At 45.5% G+C, this 22,924-nt stretch overlaps 2 protein-coding genes across 2 annotated transcripts in view; one reads left to right on the forward strand and one right to left on the reverse strand.

Annotated features, from left to right (window-relative positions):
- Positions 1 to 612: 612 nt before the first annotated feature.
- The window catches only part of cdk7 (cyclin-dependent kinase 7), a 55,882-nt gene continuing 33,570 nt past the window's right edge, over positions 613 to 22,924 (reverse strand). The window contains exons 9-12 of the mRNA XM_069938630.1: positions 21,944 to 22,030; positions 6,177 to 6,326; positions 5,645 to 5,789; positions 613 to 843 (exon numbers count right to left, since the gene is read on the reverse strand). Of these exons, the coding sequence (XP_069794731.1) occupies positions 815 to 843; positions 5,645 to 5,789; positions 6,177 to 6,326; positions 21,944 to 22,030 (411 nt within the window). The 3' untranslated portion in view covers positions 613 to 814. The remainder of the gene's footprint in view (positions 844 to 5,644; positions 5,790 to 6,176; positions 6,327 to 21,943; positions 22,031 to 22,924) is intronic.
- Positions 15,454 to 21,134, forward strand: LOC138763820 (uncharacterized). Its single transcript, XM_069938615.1, has 2 exons — positions 15,454 to 18,016; positions 18,615 to 21,134. Exons 1-2 carry the CDS (start codon positions 15,503 to 15,505, stop codon positions 18,654 to 18,656), a joined length of 2,556 nt encoding a protein of 851 aa, XP_069794716.1. The 5' UTR covers positions 15,454 to 15,502; the 3' UTR covers positions 18,657 to 21,134.

The following is a 22,924-nucleotide window of genomic DNA, read 5'->3' on the forward strand; positions in this document are numbered from 1 at the left end:
GCCATCTTCACATAGAGTCATTGTACCTTCAACGTTCTACTGAAGGGTTGAGTGGAAGCAGGTTGTCACAGTGGAGGATACTATCCTGTGCACAAATGGAGCTTTAAGCCATGATAACTTGATTCTATCATGGATGGGGATAGAAAAGAAGAATTGTATGATAGATAAGGAGCCCTCTACTTCAAAGCAAAACGGGAAACTGGAGGAATAAAAATGGTAAAACAAACTCCTATACAAGTGAGCACAATAAGCACCGTGGATATGTATGAAAAAAAAGACAAAAACTATAACAAACCTTCATTAAAACAAGATTGCTTTGCAACAAAATGGATAAAAAGCATCACTGCATATGGGTAAACACATGAATCTCATTCAGCAATCCCTTTCTAAAAGGTGTGAGACACCATAACATTATGATACCATTTCTAAGGTTTCCATGCCATTTTTAATCCTCTCAAAGATATTTATGTGTTGAATTTTGATATTACACATTCCAGATACCAACATAATTGTGGCCATTAATTAGCCAGGGGCCACATATACTGAGTAAAAACAGATTATGCATGGAGAATTAGATTTTTTTTAACAAAAAGAAATTAACAACAATATATGTATGCTTTTTAAATATTTATTGGAAAAAATAATGAGGCATTATTCACAAGTACAAATCAGGACTCTTTTGAAGGTAATATATCTTCTCCACTTTGTACACAGCAGCTAAATTCTTGAGTTACAATATGTAACCGGTATAATTATCTTTTCTCGCACATTGGTTCATTGCTGTGCAGCAACAGGCCACAGTCAACGACAAAGGTCAGAAAATTAATCTCTTCGCCAAGCCACCTGAAAATAAGGGCAACAGCATTTAAATGTACATGTTAAATATGAATCTACATAGCATGGACTGCCTGAAACTTTGCAGAATTCACTGGCACTGTACATGTAGTGAAATTGAAATTACAGAGTGACATAACACAATTGGCTGAAATGAGCTGGGAACAGGCAAACAAGTCAGTTGTTTGAATCTTGATCAGCCATGATCTTATTGAATGGCGGAGCAGGCTCCATGGGCCATTTTTGGCCTACTCCTGTTCCTACTTCCTATGTTCCTAACCTATGTTATGTTCATGTGAAGGCAGATCCATATATTCTCGACTTCCTGAGGGTAGGATGCTGGTACATCTGAAAATCCCTTGTATTGTTGGACTCACCATTGAGCTGAGTAACAAGTGGTGACTTGCTAAGAAAAGGATCCAGATGCACGGTACATCTGGCCCTCAGCTTTACACCGAGAAGAGCTCATGGAGAACTGACAACCTCAGTTTTTAAAATGGTTTGTTATCTTGTGGAAAAAGATAAATGCAGAAGAGCACTCAACTTAGAACAAGTTTATTTATTTCACTTACTCGTTTTGATTAAATCCATCTTCTATTTTTTTTATTATTTAAATCGATCTTCAGATTTTAAAATGTCTCTGTGGCAGGCCGCAATTGCGGAGATTGCGCCGGCACATCACGCGACAGCAGACGCGGACAGAGATCGCTAAAGTTACTCCCAGGACAACAAACCAGTGGGGGTAGAAGCTGGGGCAGCATCAGACCAACAGCCCTAAAATGGCGATGGTCAAGCTGCCCAGCTAACTCAGCAGAAACAGGCTGGGGAAGAAGGGCCTTCATATGCATGGATGTTACCGCCCGCTATTGTTATTCATACGGCTGACTCAGTCAATCAGGAAAAGCGGCGGGAACTTGAACAGTATAAAAGCAGCCTTATCAGCCCTAATAAAGGAGTGAGCTTAATCTGCCACACTGTGTGTGTGTTTCTTTGTAGCGGTCAGCTACAATTGGTGACCCCGAAGGTTTAGAAGGAATCTAAACCTAGCGATGGAGAAGGAAGCAGCAGTAAGCACAGTCGGCCTGAAGCTTCCGACCTTCTGGACAGTTCGACCCAACGTGTGGTTCGATCAGGCTTTCTTCAGCAAACACCTGCGGCCCCCTGAACTAAAGTACAGTGCTTTCGATAGAGAGCTGCTGGTGCTGTACTTAGCCATTCACTACTGAGGGAAGGGCTTTCATGGACCACAAACCACTGACTTTCACCCTGGTTAAAATCTCCGATCCTTGGTCAGCCCGCCAACAGAGACACTTGTCTTACATCTTGGAGTACACCACCAACATCCAGCACATCTTGGGCAAAGACAACGTGATCACGGACGCCTTGTCAAGACACAGCATCTGCTCCCTGGTCAACAGTCTGGACTTCACATCACTGGCAGTGGCACAGCAGCAGGACGATGAGATCCTGCAGTATAGACCACTGTCAGAGGCCTTCAGCTTCAGGACACTCCAGTCAGCACAGGTACTACCACCCTCCTGTGCGACATGGCCACCAGGCAGGTTTGACCTATTGTTCCAATGGCATGGAGGTGACGAGTTTTTGACTCCATCCACGGGCTGGCACACCCATCCATCAGGGCTACGGCCCGGCTGGTGGCCAGCAAGTATATGTGGCATGGATTGCAGAAACAAGTCTAGGGGTGGGCCAAGGCGTGTACACAGTGCCAAACAGCCAAAGTGCAGCGACACACCAAGGTCCCCCCACAGCCTTTCAAGCCAACGGAACGCAGGTTTCACCACATTCACGTGGACATAGTGGGACCCTTGCCAGTCTCTCAGGGTTTCCACTACCTGTTCACAGTGGTCGACCGCTTCACCCGGTGGCCAGAAGTAATTCTCCTGGCTGACACATCCATCAGGTCGTGTGCCAAAGCACTCCTCTCATCCTGGATTGCAAGATTCAGACTGCCTCAGCACATCACTTCTGACCGAGGCGCACAGTTCACCTCCAGTTTGTGGACCGACATTGCCAACATGTGGGGCGCTCAGCTACACCATACGATGGCATGCCACCCGCAAGCCAACGGCATGGTGGAGCATTTCCACAGGCTCCTCAAGTCTGCCCTCATGACCAGACATAAGGGCCCCAACTGGGTGGACGAGCTACCATGGGCACTACTGGGCATCCGAACAGCGCCGAAAGAAGACCTCCACACATCCTCTGCTGAACTCGTCTACAGAGCCCCATTCATGGTTCCCAGGGATTCATGGTTCACAGGCCAGAGGACAGCAGGAGGAAACAACCACCTTCCTGGACAGGCTGCGCGAAAAGCTCGGTAACCTGCCTCCGATCCCACCCTCCAGACACGGACAAGCCAAGTTCAACATCCCTAAAGAAATTAAGGACTGTGAGTACGTGTTTGTATGCAGAGGACCCCACTGTTCACCACTGCAGAAGCCATACGAAGGTCCCTTTCAAGTCATCCGGAACAACAGAGCCACCTTCAAGCTGGACATCAGTGGTAAACCAAAAGTCTTCACCAGAGATAGACTCAAGCCTGCCCACACAGAGCCAGCAAAACCCGTGGAGACACCAACACCTCGACACAGAGGCTGATCACAAAAGACTTTGGGGACTATATCTACAGACACTATAGACTGTAACGCCAGTTCTGGGGGGTGGGGGGGTCATGTGGTGGCCCCCAATTGCGGAGATCGGGCCGGCACATCGCGCGGCAGCAGACGCGGACAGAGATCACTAAAGCGACTCCCAGGACAACGAACCAGCGGGGGTAGAGGCTGGGGCAGCATCAGACCAACAGACCTAAAATGGCGTTGGTCAAGCTGCCCAGCTAACTCAGCAGAAACAGGCTGGGGAAGAAGGGCCTTCATATGCATGGATGTTCCCACCAGCTATTGTTATTCATATGGCTCAGTCAATCAGCAAAAAAACAGCAGGAACAGTATAAAAGCAGCCTTTCCAACCCAAATAAAGGAGTGAGCTTAACCTGCCACATTGTGTGTGCTACATTTCCACATCCAATTGATCAAGTAGGAACAGTGGGTAGCAAGTCCAGGAAATGTGTTGGGTCAAGGAAAGACAAGCCCAAGCAGCATCCCAAATGAAGTCAGGGGTTACCATCATTCCAGAAAGTCAAGATAGTCCACAAGGTTTAACCAGGGGAAAATAAAAAGATATAATCTTGGGTCCTTCTGCAAGTTGTTGCATCACTGCCAACTCCCAGGATAAGAATAAACTCCAGAGGGTTGTTAACTCGGCCTGCAACAGACAGCAGACTTCACTCCATTGAGGACATCTATATGAAGCAGTGTCTTAAAAAAGCAGCCTCTATCCTCAAAGACCCCCACCACCCAGGCCATGCCTTCTTCACTCTGCTGCCATTGGGAAACAGATAGAGGAGCCAAAAGACGAGTAACTCAACGGCACAAGGACAGCATCTACCCCACTGCCATCAGATTCCTGAATAATCAATGAACTAAAGTCACTGCCTTATTTTTTGTGCACCGCTATTACAGGTACACAATCCTTTATCTGGAACCCTTGGGGGACAGAGTGTTCTGAATTTTGGATTTTTCCAGATTTCGGAAAGCCAGATTTAAGCCCACCCGAATTTTGCTGCTGTATCCACCCCCACCCCCTTCCAGTCGCGCTGCTGTCTCTCCCCCCCGCCCCGCCCTCGCCACCCGACTCATGCTGCTGGTCTCCCCCCCCCCTCCTTGTCCGCCCGACTTGCGTTGCCGGTCTCCCCCAACCTCGCCCGCCCAACTTGTGCTTACTGATCTCTTGCCCGCCCGACTCAGTGCCAGTCTCCCCCCCCACCCCCCCCGCCCTCGTCCGCCCGACTCACGCTGCCGTCTCTTTCCCCATTTGCCGGATTTTGGAACTTTCCGGACTTTAGATGTCCAGATAAAGGATTGTGTACCTGTATTACTTTTTTTATAATAATAGTGTAAGATGGTTATAATATGAATGTTTGCACTGTGAATGCTGCCCCAAAACAATAAATTTCATGACTTCTTCATGACAATAAATTCTGATTCTGAAATTGTAACAGATGGAACGTTGGAAAAATAAAACCATAGGCTTTTTCTTGTGGTGATAATACTTAAACTGTTCCTCACTGTCAAATGTTTAAGTTTAGAGACCTTGTTTGATTGCATACTACTGTTACAGGAGGCATTTGAGGTTATGGATCACATCACCCCAGGTTAGAAAGAAAATGTTTGCAATGTATTCAAAGCAGTGGAAATTAAAACTGGACCAAAAATTCATTTTCCTTTGGACATAATGTCACCTATATGCTCTTTTATCCTCCAGTTAGCAGGTCATTGAAAAGGGAAAAAGTTTCCCTCTATCTATCTATTTATCAATGTATCTATTTATTTATAATAACTATCAAGATTTCTTAACCTTCCATTATTTAATAAATTTACCCACCTAAGGCTTTAATATTTTTCACGTTAATGTATCTGTATGAAATCTATATACTTTCATCTTAGAAAAAAATCAGTGAGAAGAGATGGACAATTAGATTTTCACTTCTGTGAATCCAATGAACAATTTGCCTTTTAAGGTTAAAAAAATCAAGGAAGTAGTAACCTCCAAGCAAACTATCAAACTCCATGTAGATCTAACAGGAATCAAATCATTATTGCATTCAGATTTACTGGCAGAAGTTGTGGTTTTATCAAATAAGCTGCAAAGATACAAATTACATAACATCTTAAAAAGCAAAAAAAGGGAAAGAAAAAGCAAAACTCTGAAATACAAGAAGTCTGCTCGTTACCTTGCTCCAGGTTTTCAGTTAGTTTACGCTTGAAACCCACTTTAACTTCTTGTTCCTTTAAGACTTCTGTTGAGCAATTGGGTCGGGGTAATTGAGGTCCTGCAGTTGGTCCTGGGCGATTACTAAAATAACTTTTTTTCAGTGCCTAAGACGATGATAATTCTCCAATTATAGGTACAGTGACACCAGACAATTCCAACACAAGCTTCCAAAGAGGCGATTAATCATTTCCAGCACTCTCTAACTACAAAAGATTCTGTATCATCACGGATTCTCCACCCATACGAAATTTGAATCACACCCTTTAATTGAAGTCTTATGTTTTCTTGTCAATTTCTGCACTAATTTTACTTCTCACTCAATAGCGTTGACTTCACCAGTCATCCCCTTATACATCTCCTAATCTACATCTACAAACAGGATAACAACAAATTAATATTTCCAAAATACAAAGTTGATGGACTAAATTGAGAGTCAACAGTTGCTTGAAATTCTTTATACAAATTAGCACAATGAACAAGCATCCATCTACCTGTGTAGCTGTTACTCTTGCACATGGATTAAATGTAAACAGGTCTTGTAGTAATTCAAGTAGATCATCTCCGGCAGCACTGAATATATGTTCAAATGGAGTTCCAGGAAAGCTTTTAAATGATACATAGTCTGGAAGGCTGGTCATTCCCTGCAATTAAGAAAATATTATGCAAAATATAAATGCCAAATTTGGATGTAGGGCATAGTGTCCTGGTCAAAATGTAAAAGTAACCATTAATATACAACTGTAGCGGTATGCTTGGAGGGAGTGGGCAGAACCAGCGCTAAAAGCTCCCATCTTGTGACAGCTAGACACAACAACCCCCTATCTACTGGCAACTAACCGCTACGGCCACGAGGCATTGTGACTCAGGTCTACTGAGAAGCCCTGGCCTACTCAACGTTGCTACGTCATGAGGTCATTAGCAGTTCAGATGTCATGACGCCAGGTCACATGTTGTGTGTCTATATCAAGCTCGATTACATTGTAATAAACGCTTCTCTCTTCGCTGGCTGACAACTTCAGGTGTGGTCTCTTTATTTCAACATAATGACGCATGAGCATAAACATCATCTGCCACGTCGGTGTCCCTGATGGGTCTAGCTGGTAGCTAGACCCCACAAAGTGGCAACATGCCAGCCCTAAATAACGGACACACTCAAAGGCCGCTCAAATTAATTTGGTACAGCAACAGCAATGCCTTCGAGCTAGCAATAAATAACGGACACTCTTCAAGCCCAAGCTAAAAACTCTTGCAACAGACAGCTTGCTTGTAGCGCCTGGAACAAATGACAGATTGCCTGACCCAGCTGAACCTAACTGCTCCAGTCGACTGTAGCTACGAATGACTGCAAATCAATCAGTGTAACATTAAAGTTCAGCAAATAAATTACCAGGAGGCCAGTCACTTCTCCCTCCACGGTCGACAGCAAGTGTCGTAGAAGGTTACTGTTTGGAAGTTTGAAAGACTGTTTTATTACCTGCTCACTCATTTTGGTGACTTAAGAGTAGGCCAGCTATTATTTTGTGTGCCTTGTGAACTGGTCAATGAGTTGCAAGGTCAGGGGAACACTTATCAACAACATTTTAAACCGTCTGCAGACATCAAAAGGCTGCGTGTTTTTGTTTGGACGGCATACCATGAAAGCCCCAGTTTTTCCAGAACGTTACTGCACTCCACACTCCATTACGCTGAAGTGGTCATTTATCAGCAAGTTGTCTGCAGCCGGCAGCACAGACATTTAAAACTTTCCTGTTCAAACTTCGGGAGGTTTGCATTTCAGCATCTGTGACCGGAGGGAACACCCCCCATGTTTCACCAGCCTCCCCCAAGAAAGACCACTGAACCCAGGAATGACCAACGACCCCTTCTCTAGAGAAGAAGCCCGCAATCCGAGGCACAACCAATTACTCCATTGAAGCAAGATCACGCGACCCAGGGGGCAGGCAGCCAGCCAGCCACCCCCCCGACAGAACATTCTGTGACCCAGCAGCACCTGTAGGTCTACTGAGAAACACTGGCCTACTCAACGGGGCTACGATATGAGCTTCAAACACTAATAAACGCTTCTCTCTTCACTGGCTGACAATTTCAGGTGTGGTCTGCCACACAATTTATAATAATCTGATCTGATATCTTTCTGCTTTTCCAATCTGATCCAGATCAGGAAGTTGTTTTATTAATATTTATTTCAACACAAGAAACTTTTGAGGATAAGAACCTGGAGGATTGTGAGACCAGGTTGAAGAACAGCCAATATTGTTCCTCTGTTTAAGAAGGGAATTGAAGACAAACAAGGAAACTAAAGGCTGGTGAGCCTTATGTGGGTGGTAGGGAAATTATTGGAGAAGATTCTTAAGGGCAGGGTCTACTCGCATCTGAGAAAACAGACTTATTAGTGATAGCTTGTCTTTGTACGGGGCAGGTCATGTCTTGATTTGAGTTTTTTTGAGGTGACAAAGATAATTAATGATAGTACAGCTGTGGATGTTTTAATACATGGACTTTGGTAAGGTTCCTCACAGTAGGCTGATCCAGAAGATTAAGGCATATGGAACCACCAAGGTTTGGTAAATTAGGTTCAGAATTGGCGTGGCCTGGGTTTTTGAGGATAGAGGCTGCTTTTTTAAGATATGCCTCAATGAAGTGAAGCCTGGTGCCTGTGATGTCACAGGCCAAGTTAACAACCTTCTGAAGTTTATTCTTGTTCTGAGAGTTGGCACCTCCATTCCAGGCAGTGATGCACCAAGCCAAAATATTCTCCACGATACACCTGTAGAAGTTTTTAGTGACATACTGAATCTCCTCAGGCAGCTCACAAAGTATAGCCACTGGCCGGCCTTCTTTATGATTGCATCAACATGGAAGGTCCAGGACAGATCCTTGGAGGTGTTGACATCCTGGAATTTGAAGTTCTTGACCACACATGTCAAACTCTGGCCCGCAGGCCAAATTTGGCCTGCGATATAATTATATTTGGCCCGCAAGATCAGATTAAATATATATTAGAGTTGGCCCGCTGGCCGCCGCGCCAGTATATCGCATGCACACTGAAGGTGAAAATGAAGATGCCGGAGGTGTGGAGGGATCTCAGAGTCCCGAATCCCGGGGATCAGAGCGCCGCACTCAGCCCGCCCGGCTCCCGGACACACAGACGCGGCTGGAGTTGGGGACCATCCTCACTGGGTCTGCGGTTCAGCAGCGACGCCAGACCGAACGTCTCGTTGGCGATGCCTTCCCCCTCGCTCCGTGTGCGGTGGACCCTGCCTCCCGCTCCTTTTGTTGCAGACGAGCCCGGCGCCGTGAGATCGCAGTTTAATCCCTCTCCAACCATGGGAGGGGGGTGGGAGCAACGCGCTCTTCTCAGCCAATTCCTCCACCGCCCCGGACGCCGGCGTTTCAACGGGGGGTTTGGGTGCCTTCGTCAGGCGACCGACCTGTTGGTCCAAGACAAGGGGAGAGCGTACAAACTCCACACAGACAGCACCTGAACTCAGGTGAACGTGGAGCTGCGACCCCACATTCCACATGAGGACTGTGTGTAAGATTGGGAGCAGTGAGACGGAAGCTTATTTTGTTCCTGTGACTTAAGCCTTTCTTGGGGTGGGGGGGGGGGGGTCCTTCTCTGACCACTTGCCTAACAGTTAACCTAATCAGATGTGGAGTTACCACAATACAACAGTTCTCAACCTTTTTCTTTCCACTCGCGTCCCTGTGCCATTGGTGCTCTGTGATTAGTAAGGGATTGCTTAAGGTGGTCTGTGGGTGGGAAGAAAAAGTTTGAAGAACACTGCTTTAATCATCCCTCATTGACTCCTCATGTGCACGTTTTCAGAACGCTAAAGGAAATGGGCCAATGACAATGAAAGAGTTTATCCAAAACTATTATTAAACATTTATTTTAATAAGAAAAAGTTTAACATTACATATGTTGAAAGAAGAGAAAACATGCAGATGTTGTTGAAAATTTTCAATAAATATTTAGTTCGGCCCTCGACTTAGTCCAAGTTTTTAATTTTGGCCCTCCGTGAATTTGAGTTTGACACCCCTGTTCTTGACCCTCTCCATTATTGAGCCCCTGATTTGGACTAGATTGTGTTCTCCTGGCTTGCTTCTGAAATCCACAATCATCTATTGGTTTTGCTAACGTTGAACACAAGGTTGTGGTCGTTACATTTTCCAACGAGCTGATCTATCTCCCTCCAGTATGCTTCTTCATTGTCATTTCTGATTCTGCTGACAATTGATAGCTTTGAAATTGTGCCTAGCCACACAGGACATGGGTGTATAATGAGTAGGGCAGTGGGCTAAGCCCGCATCCTTGGGGTGCGCCTGTGTTAATGATCAGTGAGGAGGAGATGTTGTTTCCAATTTGTACTGACCATGGTCTTCCAATGAGAAAGTCAAGGATACAGTTGCAGAGGTGGGTACAGAGGCCAAGAGTTTATTGCTTCTTAACCAGCACTGAAAAGCATTTAACATTTCTCACAGAAACTGGCTCTCTGTCCCAAATGGGATCCCTATTTAAATGGCACAACTGCCTGCATATGAGCCATGATGCTCCATTTCCAGTCTGTTCTGTGTCTCCCTAAATGCATGTCGAACATTGCTACAGTATCTGCTTCCATTGTTTACTCTAGCAACATGATCCACTCTTGTTTTTTTAAAAATAACACCTGCCTAGTAAATGTAAATTTTCTTTAAACTTTACTCCTCTCACCTTAAAGCTAGGCTCTCTTGTTTTTGTCATTTGCATGCTGGATGAAGGATTTTGGGTATCTATCCTCTTTCTCTCTATCATTTTATCTACTTGTATCAGGTTGCCACTCAGCATCTGACACAAGAGAAAATTATTTTAGTTGGTCCAACTTCTCCTTGAGGCAAGGGTTCTCAAATCCTGATGAAGATCTGCGCCCTCTCCCAACTGTGGCCCAACTATTTTAATGATTTTATACATCTGCCATTTGTAACGTGACTTCCTGACTTTTATATACAACATCCTGACTGATGAAGGCAAGCATACTGTATACTTTATCACTCTACCTACCCTTGTTTCCACTTTCAGGAAGGTATGGATTCACATCCCAATTTCCCTCTATGCTGCTAAGGGTCCTGTCATTCACTGCATATTTTCACATTTGATCTCCCATAACCCCTCACACTTTTCAGGATTAAAATTCATCTGCTGCTTCTCTGTATGGATTTCCAAATTGTCTGCATCCTGAAGATTCCTCACTATTGACAACTCTGCCAATTTCTGTTCTGACTGCAAGCATAACTAATTAGCCCATTTACATTTTTGTCCAAATATTATAAAAGGTCCCAGTACTGATACCTATACTTACAGAACACCACTGGTCACCGACCTCCAGTCAGAATAACTACCCTTAGGCAGACACAGAACAGACTGAGAATGCAGCAACATGGCTCATAAGCAGGCAGTTGTGCCATTTAAATAGTCATCCCATTTGGCACAGAGAGCCAGTTTCTGTGAGAAATATTCAATGCTTTTTAGTGCTGGTTAAGAAGCAACAAACTAGGCCTCTGTACCCACCTCTGTAACTGTATCCTTGACTTTCTCATCGGAAGACCATGGTCAGTATGAATTGGAAACAACGTCTCCTCCTCACTGATCATCAACACAGGCGCACCCCAAGGATGCGTGCTTAGCCCACTGCCCTACTCATTATACACCCATGACCTGTGTGGCCAGGCACAATTTCAAAGCTATCGACAAGTTTGCCGATGAGACCACGGTTGTCAGCAGAATCCCAAACACAATGAGGAAGCGTACAGGAGGGAGACAGATCAGCTCGTTGGAAAGTCTAATGGCCACAACCTTGTGTTCAACGTTAGCAAAACCAAGATGATTGTGGATTTCAGAAGCAAGTCATGAGAACACAATCTAGTCCAAATCAGGGGCTCAATAATGGAGAGGGTCAAGAACTTCAAATTCCTGGCTGTCAACATCTCTAAGGATCTGTTCTGGAGCCTCCACATTGATGCAATCTCAAAGAAGGCCCGCCAGTGGTTATACTTTGTGAGCTGTCTGAAGAGATTCAGTATGTCACCGAAAACTCTCAATAACTTCTATAGGTGTACCATGGAGAGCATTCTGGCTAGTTGCATCACCCCTTGGTAATGGAGGTGCCAACTCTCAGGACAAGAATAAACTCCAGAAGGTTGTTAACTTGGCCTGCAACATCACAGGCACCAGGCTTCACTCCATTGAGGACATCTACATGAGGCATGTCTTAAAAAAGCAGCCTCTATCCTCAAAGACCCCCCCACCACCCAGGCCACGCCCTCTTCCCTCTGCCACCATCACGAAAAAGGTACAGGAGCCTAAAGACAAGCACTCAATGGCACAAGGACAGCTTCAATGAATCGAAGACACTGCCTTAATTTTCATGCATTATTTTAATTTTTTTAATTTATAGCAATGCTGTAAGATGGTTATAATAAGAATGTTTGCTCTCAGACGCTGCTGTAAAACACCAAATTTCATGACTTGTTCATGACAATAAATTCTGATTCTATGTATGAGATTATGTATAACCTGATCAATGCTACTAATGTTTGTTTTGAAGCTTAATAATAAACAAACACAGATTTGGTTTATTTAAAGGAGCAAGTTTAGGACGGTGATGAGAAGGAACTGCTCTTCCCAGAGAGTGGTGCATTTGTGGATTTCTCCGTTCAGGGAACAAATGGAGGCTACTTCTTTGAATAGATGTAAAACATAGATATTTTGCAAAGTAGGGGAATCATGAGGCATGGAAAAGGCGAGTAGGTGGAGCTGAGCCCATGGCCAGATCAGCCATGATCTTATTAAATGGTGGAGTAGGCATGATGAGCCAAATAGCCTGCTCCTATTTCTTATATTCACCAAGTTCTCTTCCCAAATTTTTAGACTTGTGTTGAAATGACTCAAAATTTACAGATATTGTTACGAGTCCAGAGGATCCCAAAACCCAGCAGCAATAGATATTCACCAAGACAAATGGTTACTTAAACAAAATTATCTTTAAACATGAAAACAGAATCACACTTTAACTTAACTAACCTAACTTAACCCCCTCCTAATTCTAAGCGCACATGTATGCAATGTGTGTGTAGTTCAGAAAAGTTATTTAGTTCACAGTCCAATCTCACTTCTCACTCCTCCAAGTTCACTGGCTGCAGGCAATTCTTATACTGTGCACAGAATTTAACATTTATAAAGTTCACCAGGCTTTTGTGCTTGAAAGGTAAATGGTTATTGCTCAGGAAAGTTCTTGTCAGTTTTCAGAGAGAGATTTTGTTATAGATAGAGAATTTAAGTTAAAAAGAGCTTAAGTTAAAATGTGATGATTAATCATAAAAGGGGAAGCCAGAATAGACAGGGAGCTTACCATAAAAGTTCAGCTGGACAATGTTATAACAAACAGAGATCTTTCATGGTCACAAAGAGACATGTAGGAGCCAAAGATTGATAAAAGAGTGAAAAACAGAATTTAGTGTGTGCAGAGTTCGTAGTGTACGTGACTAACATGATAATTAGAAATGCAAGTGTACTTAGAATGATTTTGCACAAACTAACCAATTAAAACAGTGTTAAAGAGGAGGGGAAGGACAAGCAAAAAAGGTATAAAAATCAATGCACTGTATGTATCGGGGCTTGACTTGGCGAGAAGCCAGTTGAGTCCAACTCTGCAGATTTGTAAATAAAGCTTGTCGTGTCACCGACTTTAAAGAGACTCATGTGTGAGAATTTGTACTTCTGACAACTGGGGACTCGTCCGGGATCTACACTCCAGCCGTGGGAGGAGGCGAGAAAGGGGGACATCGGAGGTGGTGCACCCCGCTGAGTTCAGCGGCTCCTAGTCCCTTGCTCGTCGCCTCAGGCAGCTTGAGCGAGTGGTATCCGGACAAGGTGACACGACAAGACGAAAAGGAGAGGGGTGACGGTTCAATCCCCAGGAAGACACCGGTAAGTGACGACTTACGATTGTGGTGTGGGGATTGACGGATGAGACCACCCAGGTAACGGTCATGACGGAATAAAAAAATATAAAACGATAAATCAGGTGTAGAGCCTTTGTCGTGGCGTGAGGACCCTGTCGTGGGACCTTAGGATAGACCCCAGGGAAACCTCGGCGGGAACCGGCGGAGGGATAGTACCTCCGACAAGGCGTCCGAGACGAAAGGGAGTAGGGTCGCAAACGGGGGGGTCCTCAGCAACGATAAACGGATCTAGGCGGGAAAAATGGGAGGATCAAAACCTAAGGGCTCGTCTGAAAGATCAGGACTTTTCCCGGGGGATTCCCCTTGACAGCCCTTTGGGGAGAATGTTTGAAAATTGGGATAGTAAATGATATCGAGACAAAGACAAGAAAAAGATGGTTCAATATTGTCTTCTTTGGTCAAAGGTTCCTCGGTCTGGTGGCCGAAATTTGGATCTGATGAGGATTGGGTTAGACAAGCATTAAACATATATGTAAACTCGAGACAAAAGGTGAATCAAGAAGAGTCGGCGTATGCATTTTGTTGGGTTCCCTGGCCAGGATCCTTAACAAAATGTTTTAAATTGAGGGTAGCGGGAGAAAAGAAGTGGGAACCTTTGGACAACCTCCCCCCTCCTTATGTTCCCCCGGTGCCCACTGCACCCGAGGGAAGCTCGCTGCTGGAGGGGAAAGGTGATGAATCTGATTGTCCCGGAAGGGTCCGGGAACGAAGGGATGAATTAAGGGAGTCGGACCCTAAACTTGCACCGGTAAACCGACCCTGGACCAGATCCCAGACTGGTCCAGGACCATCGAAGGCTCCAGTAAGCCTAAATCCCCTGAGGGAAGTTCCTATGGGAGGACCCCCGGGAGGGGGAACGGGATATGTAAACGTTCCCCTAACCAGTACTGAGGTGCGGGGATTTAAGAAGGAAATGAAAAGTCTATTGGAAGATCCCATGGGACTGGCAGAACAGTTTGACCAGTTCCTGGGACCAAACACATATACCTGGGAAGAGATGCACGCAATAATGGGAACATTATTCTCACCCCAGGAGAGGCAGATGATTCGACAAGCTGCCCTCCTCATGTGGGAACGTGAACAACCTGGGGACCCCAGACCCCATGAACAAAAATATCCCCTGAATGAACCCAGGTGGGACAAACGAACACCCGAGGGATTGGCAAGTATGAGACAATACAGAGAGTGGACGATTAAAGGAATACGGGAGGCTGTGCCAAAGGGTCACAATTTCGCCAAGGCATTTGGGAACCACCAGGGGAAAGATGAGTCCCCTACTGATTTCTTGGAGAGGGTGAGAAAGAATGTCCAACTGTATGCGGGTGTGGACCCTAGTACACCAATGGGTGAACAGCTTATTCGAATTGAATTTGTGTCCAAATCGTGGCAGGACATTAGGAAGAAACTAGAAAAGGAGGAGGGCTGGAATGAAAAACCCTTGAGCGACCTGTTGAAAAAGGCGCAAAGAGTATATGTGCAGAGGGAAGAGGAAGGTCAAAAGAGGGCAGCGAAGATTATGGTACAGACTATCCGACAGATAAATGCCGAGCCCAGAGGGGAAAGGAAACAAAACCCTCCTCTAAGCAACCCAAGATATCCAAGAGAGGGGAGACCCAGGAGACCCGCTAAGTGCTATTACTGTAACGAGGAAGGACACTTCAAGAGGGAATGCCCCTGATATAAGAGGGAAGTGCGGACCCTCGAACTCATGGAAAAAGATTAGGGGGGTCAGGGGTTCCAGGTGTTGGGGACCAAGTATAAGAGGGAACCCTTGGTAAAACTGAAAATTTGTCCCCAGGGAGAAGAGGTGGTGTTTATGGTGGACACGGGAGCGGAACGAAGTAGTGTAATAACTGTGCCGATTGGGACCGAGCCTGTAAAAAGCAATTTGAAAATTTCTGGGATAGAAGGGGCTCCTAGAACGGTATCGATAATTCCCCAAGTGACAGTGAAGCTGGAAGGGAGAGAAGGGGTACCGTTGGCCGGATTTAACCTCCTAGGAAGAGATTTACAGGCTCTCCTAGGTTTGGGTGCTCTCCCCGTGGACAGAGAAGTGCGAGTCCACCTCTGTGCTCTGAAGAAGGAGGATGAACGGCAGATTGACGAGAGAGTCTGGTATAAGAAGGGAAATCGAGGAGGTCTGGACATCCCACCTTTACATGTCACATTAATACCAGGTCATCAGCCGGTAAGGAAACGTCAGTATCCTATTTCTTTGGAAGGGAAGAAGGGGCTACAGCCGGTAATTGAGACCCTAATACGAGACGGACTTTTGGAGGAATGCATGTCACCCTATAACACCCCTATACTCCCAGTAAAGAAGCCGGATGGATCCTATCGTCTAGTTCAGGATCTGAGAAGTTTGAATGCTATTGTTCAAACCCGCCACCCGGTGGTGCCCAATCCCTATACTATCATGAGTCGGATTCCCCCAGAGCATGAGTGGTTTAGTGTTATCGACCTGAAGGATGCCTTCTGGACGTGCCCACTAGAAGAGGGAAGTAGAGATATGTTCGCGTTTGAATGGGAGAATCCATGGACAGGTAGACGGAGGCAGCTTCGGTGGACCGTATTGCCCCAAGGGTTCACTGAATCTCCGAACCTGTTTGGACAAATGCTAGAACAGATCTTGGCGGACTATCCACGGTCCGATGATTCCCAACTGATGCAGTATGTGGATGATCTGCTGTTATCACGACCCAAGGAACCGGAAATGAGGGGAGATACAATTAGACTCTTGAATTATCTGGGGAAAAAGGGTCTGCGAGTGTCCAGGAACAAGTTACAGTTCGTTGAGAGGACTGTGGTATACCTGGGACACCAGATAAGTAAAGGACAGAGACGGATTACCCCTGAACGGATTGCGGGAATCACCAGAATGCCGTTACCCCGTAATAAGAAGGAAATAAGACAATTCCTGGGGCTCTTAAGTTACTGTAGGTTATGGATAGAGGACTACTCAGTGTTGGTGAAGTTTATGTATGAAAGGCTGACAAATGAAGATGAATATCCATTGAAATGGACCCAGGAGGAGAAGGGATGGTTTGAGGACTTGAAGCATCGCCTGACGCGGGCCCCGGTACTCACTCTGCCCTCTTTAAAACAACCCTTCCAGCTATTTGTCACTCATAACCAAGGAACAGTTGTGGGAGTTTTGACGCAGGAAAAAGGCGGTCAGCGACACCCAGTGGCTTTCCTGTCCAAAATGATGGACCCAGTGTCTTGCGGATGGCCGACGTGTATCCAGGGAGTAGCGGCTGCTGCTCTGTTGGTGGAGGAGGCACGCAAACTCACTTTTGGAGGAAGGATGACTGTGTACACCTCCCATTCTGTGAGTGTTCTATTAGCACAAACCGCCCATCGGTGGCTGACTGATTCCCGCATATTAAAGTACGAGACCATTTTAATGGTCGGAGAAGACCTACAGTTTGCTAAGAATAATAGTTGCAACCCAGCTCAGTTTTTATACGGCAGTGAAACAGGGGAAGAAGTGGAGCACAACTGTGTTGAGTTGACGGATCTCCAGACCAAGACCCGAGAGGACCTTTGCGATACTCCCCTGGGAGAGGGATATGAATTCTACATTGACGGCTCCGCCAGATGTGTTGACGGAATGAGGAGAAGCGAGTATGCCATAATAGAAGGAGATGCTTGGGAAGTGGTAGAATCCGCGAGGCTACCCGGAAGCTGGTCGGCACAGTCCTGCGAACTATATGCCTTGCAGAGAGCCCTCAGAGTACTGGCAGAGAAAACTGGAACAATTTACACTGACTCCAAATACGCATACAGGGTAGTGCATACCTTTGGTAAGATCTGGAAGGAGCGCGGTCTGATTACATCAAGAGGAAAGGAATTAGCACACGAACAGATGATTACTCTGACTTTGGAAGCCCTGACATTACCCCGGGAAATAGCAGTGGTCTACATACCAGGCCATCAGAGGGAAGATACCCCGACCTCAATTGGGAACAGACTGGCTGATGAAGAGGCCAAAAGGGCGGCCATGCAACAGGAAGTCCGTTTGCTGACCTTAATCCCAATAAGACATGGTATAAAAAAAGCTCCCATTTTCACTGCTAAGGAAGAAAAGGACATGGCTCAGCTGGGCGCAAGCCAGCTGCCTGATGGAACATGGAAGACACCGGATGGAAGAATGGTTCTAAATAAGGAAATAACTCGCAATATTTTAAAACATCTGCATCATCAGAGCCACTGGGGCACCCAGGCCTTGTGCGACACAGTGCTTCGAGAATATGTGTGTAAGGGGATCTACACCTTGGCCCAACAGGAGGTGCAGAACTGCCACATCTGCACAAGAATTAATAAGAAGGTAATGAGGACGAGTACCGTGGGAGGTCAACCGTTGGCCATACGCCCCTTCCAAAGAATCCAGATTGACTTCACGGAGTTACCTCAAGTCCAAAGATGGAAGTATCTGTTGGTGGTGATAGATCACTTTACCCGATGGGTGGAAGCCTTCCCAACAGTAAATGCTACAGCCTCCACAGTAGCTCGCCTCCTTCTAGAGCAGGTGATCCCCAGATATGGCATAATGGATTCTATAGACTCGGACAGGGGTCCACATTTTTGCTCCAAAGTCCAGCAATTGATTTGTGATGCATTGCAGGTCTCTTGGAAATTGCATACCCCTTGGCATCCACAAAGCTCAGGGAGGGTTGAACGTATGAATGGAACCCTAAAGACGCAATTGACAAAATTCATGGTGGAGACTAAAATGCCTTAGATAAAGTGTCTGCCCCTGGCCTTATTGAGAATTCGTACTGCCCCAAGCAGGGATGTGGGGGTGTCCCCTTATGAGATGATGTTTGGGTTTCCCTTCTGGAGTACAGTTGAGGGGTGTCCCACCTTGGGGGAAGGAGATATTTTTGTTAGGAACTATTTACAGGCACTGTCACGCTCTCTTACAGATTTACGAAAGAGGGGACTATTGGCACAAACACCACCTCTAGACTTTTCTTTACACAAGGTGGAACCGGGAGACTAGATTCTCATCAAAACCTGGAAAACTGAAAAACTCCAGCCACAGTGGGAAGGTCCATTCCAAGTTCTCTTGACTACAGAGGCTGCAGTACGAACAAGAGAGAAGGGGTGAACGCACGCATCCAGATTTAAGGGACCTGTAGAGGCGCCTCAGGACCCTGATACGGACTCAGATTGGACTTGTGTTCCTGGAGACAAACCTCTTACTTTGCGATTTCGCAGGAAGACTTGATGACAATGTTATTGTTATATGCTTTGGTTTTTCTTGGTTTGCCTATGTCTTTGTCAGGTCTGAAGTGTAAGAAGTGCAGAGACACAGTAGTCCTTTTTCAGGACTGCACTTGGGAAAGAAAGGAGGGTAGTTTCATTTCCCATACCTCAGTTCCTAAGAAATGCTGGGCAGAAAATACCACCCAACATCCATATACCCCTTGTACGGAGAATGAGGGAAGTAGTGTGGGTCATTATATACAGATTCCTAATAGTACTCCTTTCCCTCTTAACTGTTGGCCCTGGGAGGGTGAGTCAGGCCCACCGTGCCCTGATGGACTCTGGTTCTGCATACACCAGCGTACTGTTCCGGTAGAGAGTCCCACTCCACACTCGGGAGTGCCTGCCCCTTTGGGGCATCCAGACTTGGTTCGGGTCCATCCAAATGGCCATGAAAGTTTTGGCCACGCAGTTGGGGGAGACAACCTTTTTGTTGATCTTGCAACTAGAATTGCAGGAACTTTTAATGTAACCAATTGTTGGGTCTGCGGAGGTCCACGGATGTCAGAGCAATGGCCTTGGTGGGGGGAGTCCCTCGACTCATGGACCATGATCTCCCGGGTTTGGACCACTAACCGAACAAGGTCAAGGGAGAATTGGTCTCTTTCCAACGTCCCCTCCGGTTTTTATTGCCTCTCACGAGCCGGCAAGTACCCGGTAGGAAAAAGTCCCTGCAAGGCTGTATGGATCCGCATTTCGTCTGGTAATTTCACTTGGTTTCCTAAACCCCTGACTTGGTTCCTATCCACTGTTTTTAAGACTGATTGCCTACCCCTGTCTAATAGCAGTTTTCAGCTTTGGAATTGTAGCAGCTCCACCATCACAGGACCATACCAATCAAACCCCACCCTTAAAAGGGTTTGGGAACGGGGATATGGAGTCTCCCCAAATGGGTTATTCTGGGTGTGTGGTGATAAAGCGTATACCCGCCTCCCCTTGAAGTGGAGTGGAACTTGTTTCCTGGGAATAATCCGCCCAGAATTTTTCCTCCTACCCCACGATCACGGTCATAGATTGGGAGTGAAGCTTTTTGATGCATTACACCGTCGACCCCGCTCCAGCACGGTGCATTTGGGACAGTGGGGAGATGATTGGCCTCCGGAACGAATAATTGAATATTTTGGTCCCGCTACATGGGCCCAAGATGGATCCTGGGGTTACCGTACTCCTATTTATATGCTAAATCGCATTATTCGCTTGCAAGCGATCCTTGAGATTGTTACAAACCAAACAGCTCTAGCCCTGCAATTGCTTGCATCCCAGCAGGGTCAGATGCGCTCTGCCATCTATCAGAACTGTCTGGCCCTGGACTATTTGCTGGCCACAGAAGTGGGTGTATGTGGAAAGCTTAATTTGACTAACTGCTGCTTAAAGATTGATGATAATGGCCAAGCCGTTCGCAAAATCGCTGATAATATTCGCACTTTGTCCCATGTACCAGTCCAGACCTGGCATCCTTTCGCAAAATTAAATTGGTTGGACAAATGGTTTGGAGGAACCTAGTGGCGCACCTTATTGTGGGTCATCGGGGGTGTTTTGTTCCTCCTGCTTGTTTTACCCTGTCTTATTCCCTGTCTGTGCAGCCTAGTGATTTCGATGGTCCAGCAGACCATGCAGCCAGGGGGCCTGGGAGACCCAGTTAAATTTTACTTCAGCACGAAATTGATTTATCAGAAGATGGTTCTCTTCCCTGGGTTAAGGCCCCCATTCAGAAATAGTACACACATTTTAAAGAAAGAAAAGGGTGGATTGTTATAGATAGAGAATTTAGGTTAAAAAGGGCTCAAGTTAAAATGTGATGATTAATCATAAAAGGGGAAGCCAGAATAGACAGGGAGCTTACCATAAAAGTTCAGCTGGACAATGTTATAACAAACAGAGATCTTTCATGGTCACAAAGAGACATGTAGGAGCCAAAGATTGATAAAAGAGTGAAAAACAGAATTTAGTGTGTGCAGAGTTCGTAGTGTACGTGACTAACATGATAATTAGAAATGCAAGTGTACTTAGAATGATTTTGCAAAAACTAACCAATTAAAACAGTGTTAAAGAGGAGGGGAAGGACAAGCAAAAAAGGTATAAAAATCAATGCACTGTATGTATCGGGGCTTGACTTGGCGAGAAGCCAGTTGAGTCCAACTCTGCAGACTTGTAAATAAAACTTGTCGTGTCACCGACTTTAAAGAGACTCATGTGTGAGAATTTGTACTTCTGACAGATTTGTTGTTCCAAGACATCCACAACTGATTCCTTTTTAATCAGCCACTGCAGTGTCTTGCTGACGAATCTTACCTCTTCAGGGATCTCCAGATGATAACCTCTTTCTTTCAGGTCACCACAGAGTTCCTTTCTGTTTCCCTTATTCTAAATGAAACATTAGAGAGCCCGTCCTCACCTCTTGCATGAACCACAAGGGCTTTGACAATGCCATCTTCCACACGGGCTTTCCACAAGCTTGACAGCCTGTCCTATTCCAGTCCTAGCTACTTCTGCTGGCTGTAACACTGTACAAGTGACGTCTGTCTGTCTTTTTGTCTCTCTCCCTCTCAGAGAAAGCCTGTTTGACTCTCTCTGCTTGCAAAACCACATGACCCTCTCAGGACAAGATCTCTTCCAGACAATCTGCAGCTCCAACAAGTTCTTTCATCTGTTGCGTTTTGTAAACAACAATCCATTAGTGAAGTCTTGCAAAAGCTGTGGAACCAATATGTCTAGAATGGGGCAGAGCTCCAGTATTTTAAATAAGATCTGTTTCAAAGTGTTTGTATGAGACCTACTCTAATAAACCTTTACCAATTTATCTCCCAAAAACATATCTATATATTCTGTCACAATATGCATAAACCCAAGCAACTGTCAAAATTATTGAATTAAGATAGAGCTGACATTGTCTGGGAAAGGAGACAACCACAAAAGCAAGTTTGCGCAAACAAATTCACAACTCAGCACTAATTTCCGATGGTTCTCATTCAGAAAATTGACTTACAGGCCACTGTTCTTCAGTTGGAGTGCCCAAAGCTTCAAATATTTTTGTCAGTTGATCTAGATCTGAATCGCCAGGTAAAAATGGTGTCTACATCAAGACAAAATACAGACATCTAAGCCAGCAACAGGATTGACTTATGAAAGTACTTTATTGATGTACATATAAAATTGAAATACAAATTATTACTCTTTAGTTGGCTAAAATAAAATGCTTTGGAATTCAAAAACCTAAGTTTTCATAAAACTCTCCTATGCCAGCTGCTGATAAGGTTTAAGTATAAGGGGCACTCCACACATGTGCTTGGAGAACATCAATTTTTCTCAAGCAAAATATTTCAGTAACGATTGGGTCTAGGGCAGTGATTCTCAACCTTCCCTTCCCACTCACGTACCACCTTAACCAATCCCTTTACTAATCACAGGGCACCAATGGCATAGGGATTACTTAAAGTAGTATGTGAGTGGAAAGAAAAAGAATGAGAATTACTGCCTTGGCAAAATGGATTACCTAAAAGATCCTAAACCATCATATTTGCTGCTCAGGAGTTGATGTGGTGCTATGTGTGACAACGTACCTTTTGGTTTTCCCATTGTTCAAGGACAGGTCGTGTAGGTTTCGGGATCTTGCCAAGACTTACCGTAAATATTTGAGTATAATGCGAAAAATTTTGCACTAAAATTTGAGCTCAAAGTGGGGGGGGGGGTCGGGTCGCATTATACACGAGGTTATAATTTTTTTTAAAATTTCTGCCAGGTTTATCGATAAGTAAGATTATTAGTAGCCGTCTACATTGACGGCAGCATGACTAGCAGGAGCGGGGGGAGAGATGGCAGTGCGAATTGGGCGGGGAGGAGGGGGGAGAGGAAAGCTAGTGCGACTCGGGCTGGTGAGTGGGGAGAGAGAGAGACACCAGCGCGATTCGGATGGGCAAGGGGGAGAGATACACCAGTGCGACTTGGGCAGGCAAGGAGGGACAGAGAT

Source organism: Narcine bancroftii, chromosome 1 (assembly GCF_036971445.1).
Source record: "Narcine bancroftii isolate sNarBan1 chromosome 1, sNarBan1.hap1, whole genome shotgun sequence".
NCBI classification, from domain to species: Eukaryota; Metazoa; Chordata; class Chondrichthyes; order Torpediniformes; family Narcinidae; genus Narcine; species Narcine bancroftii.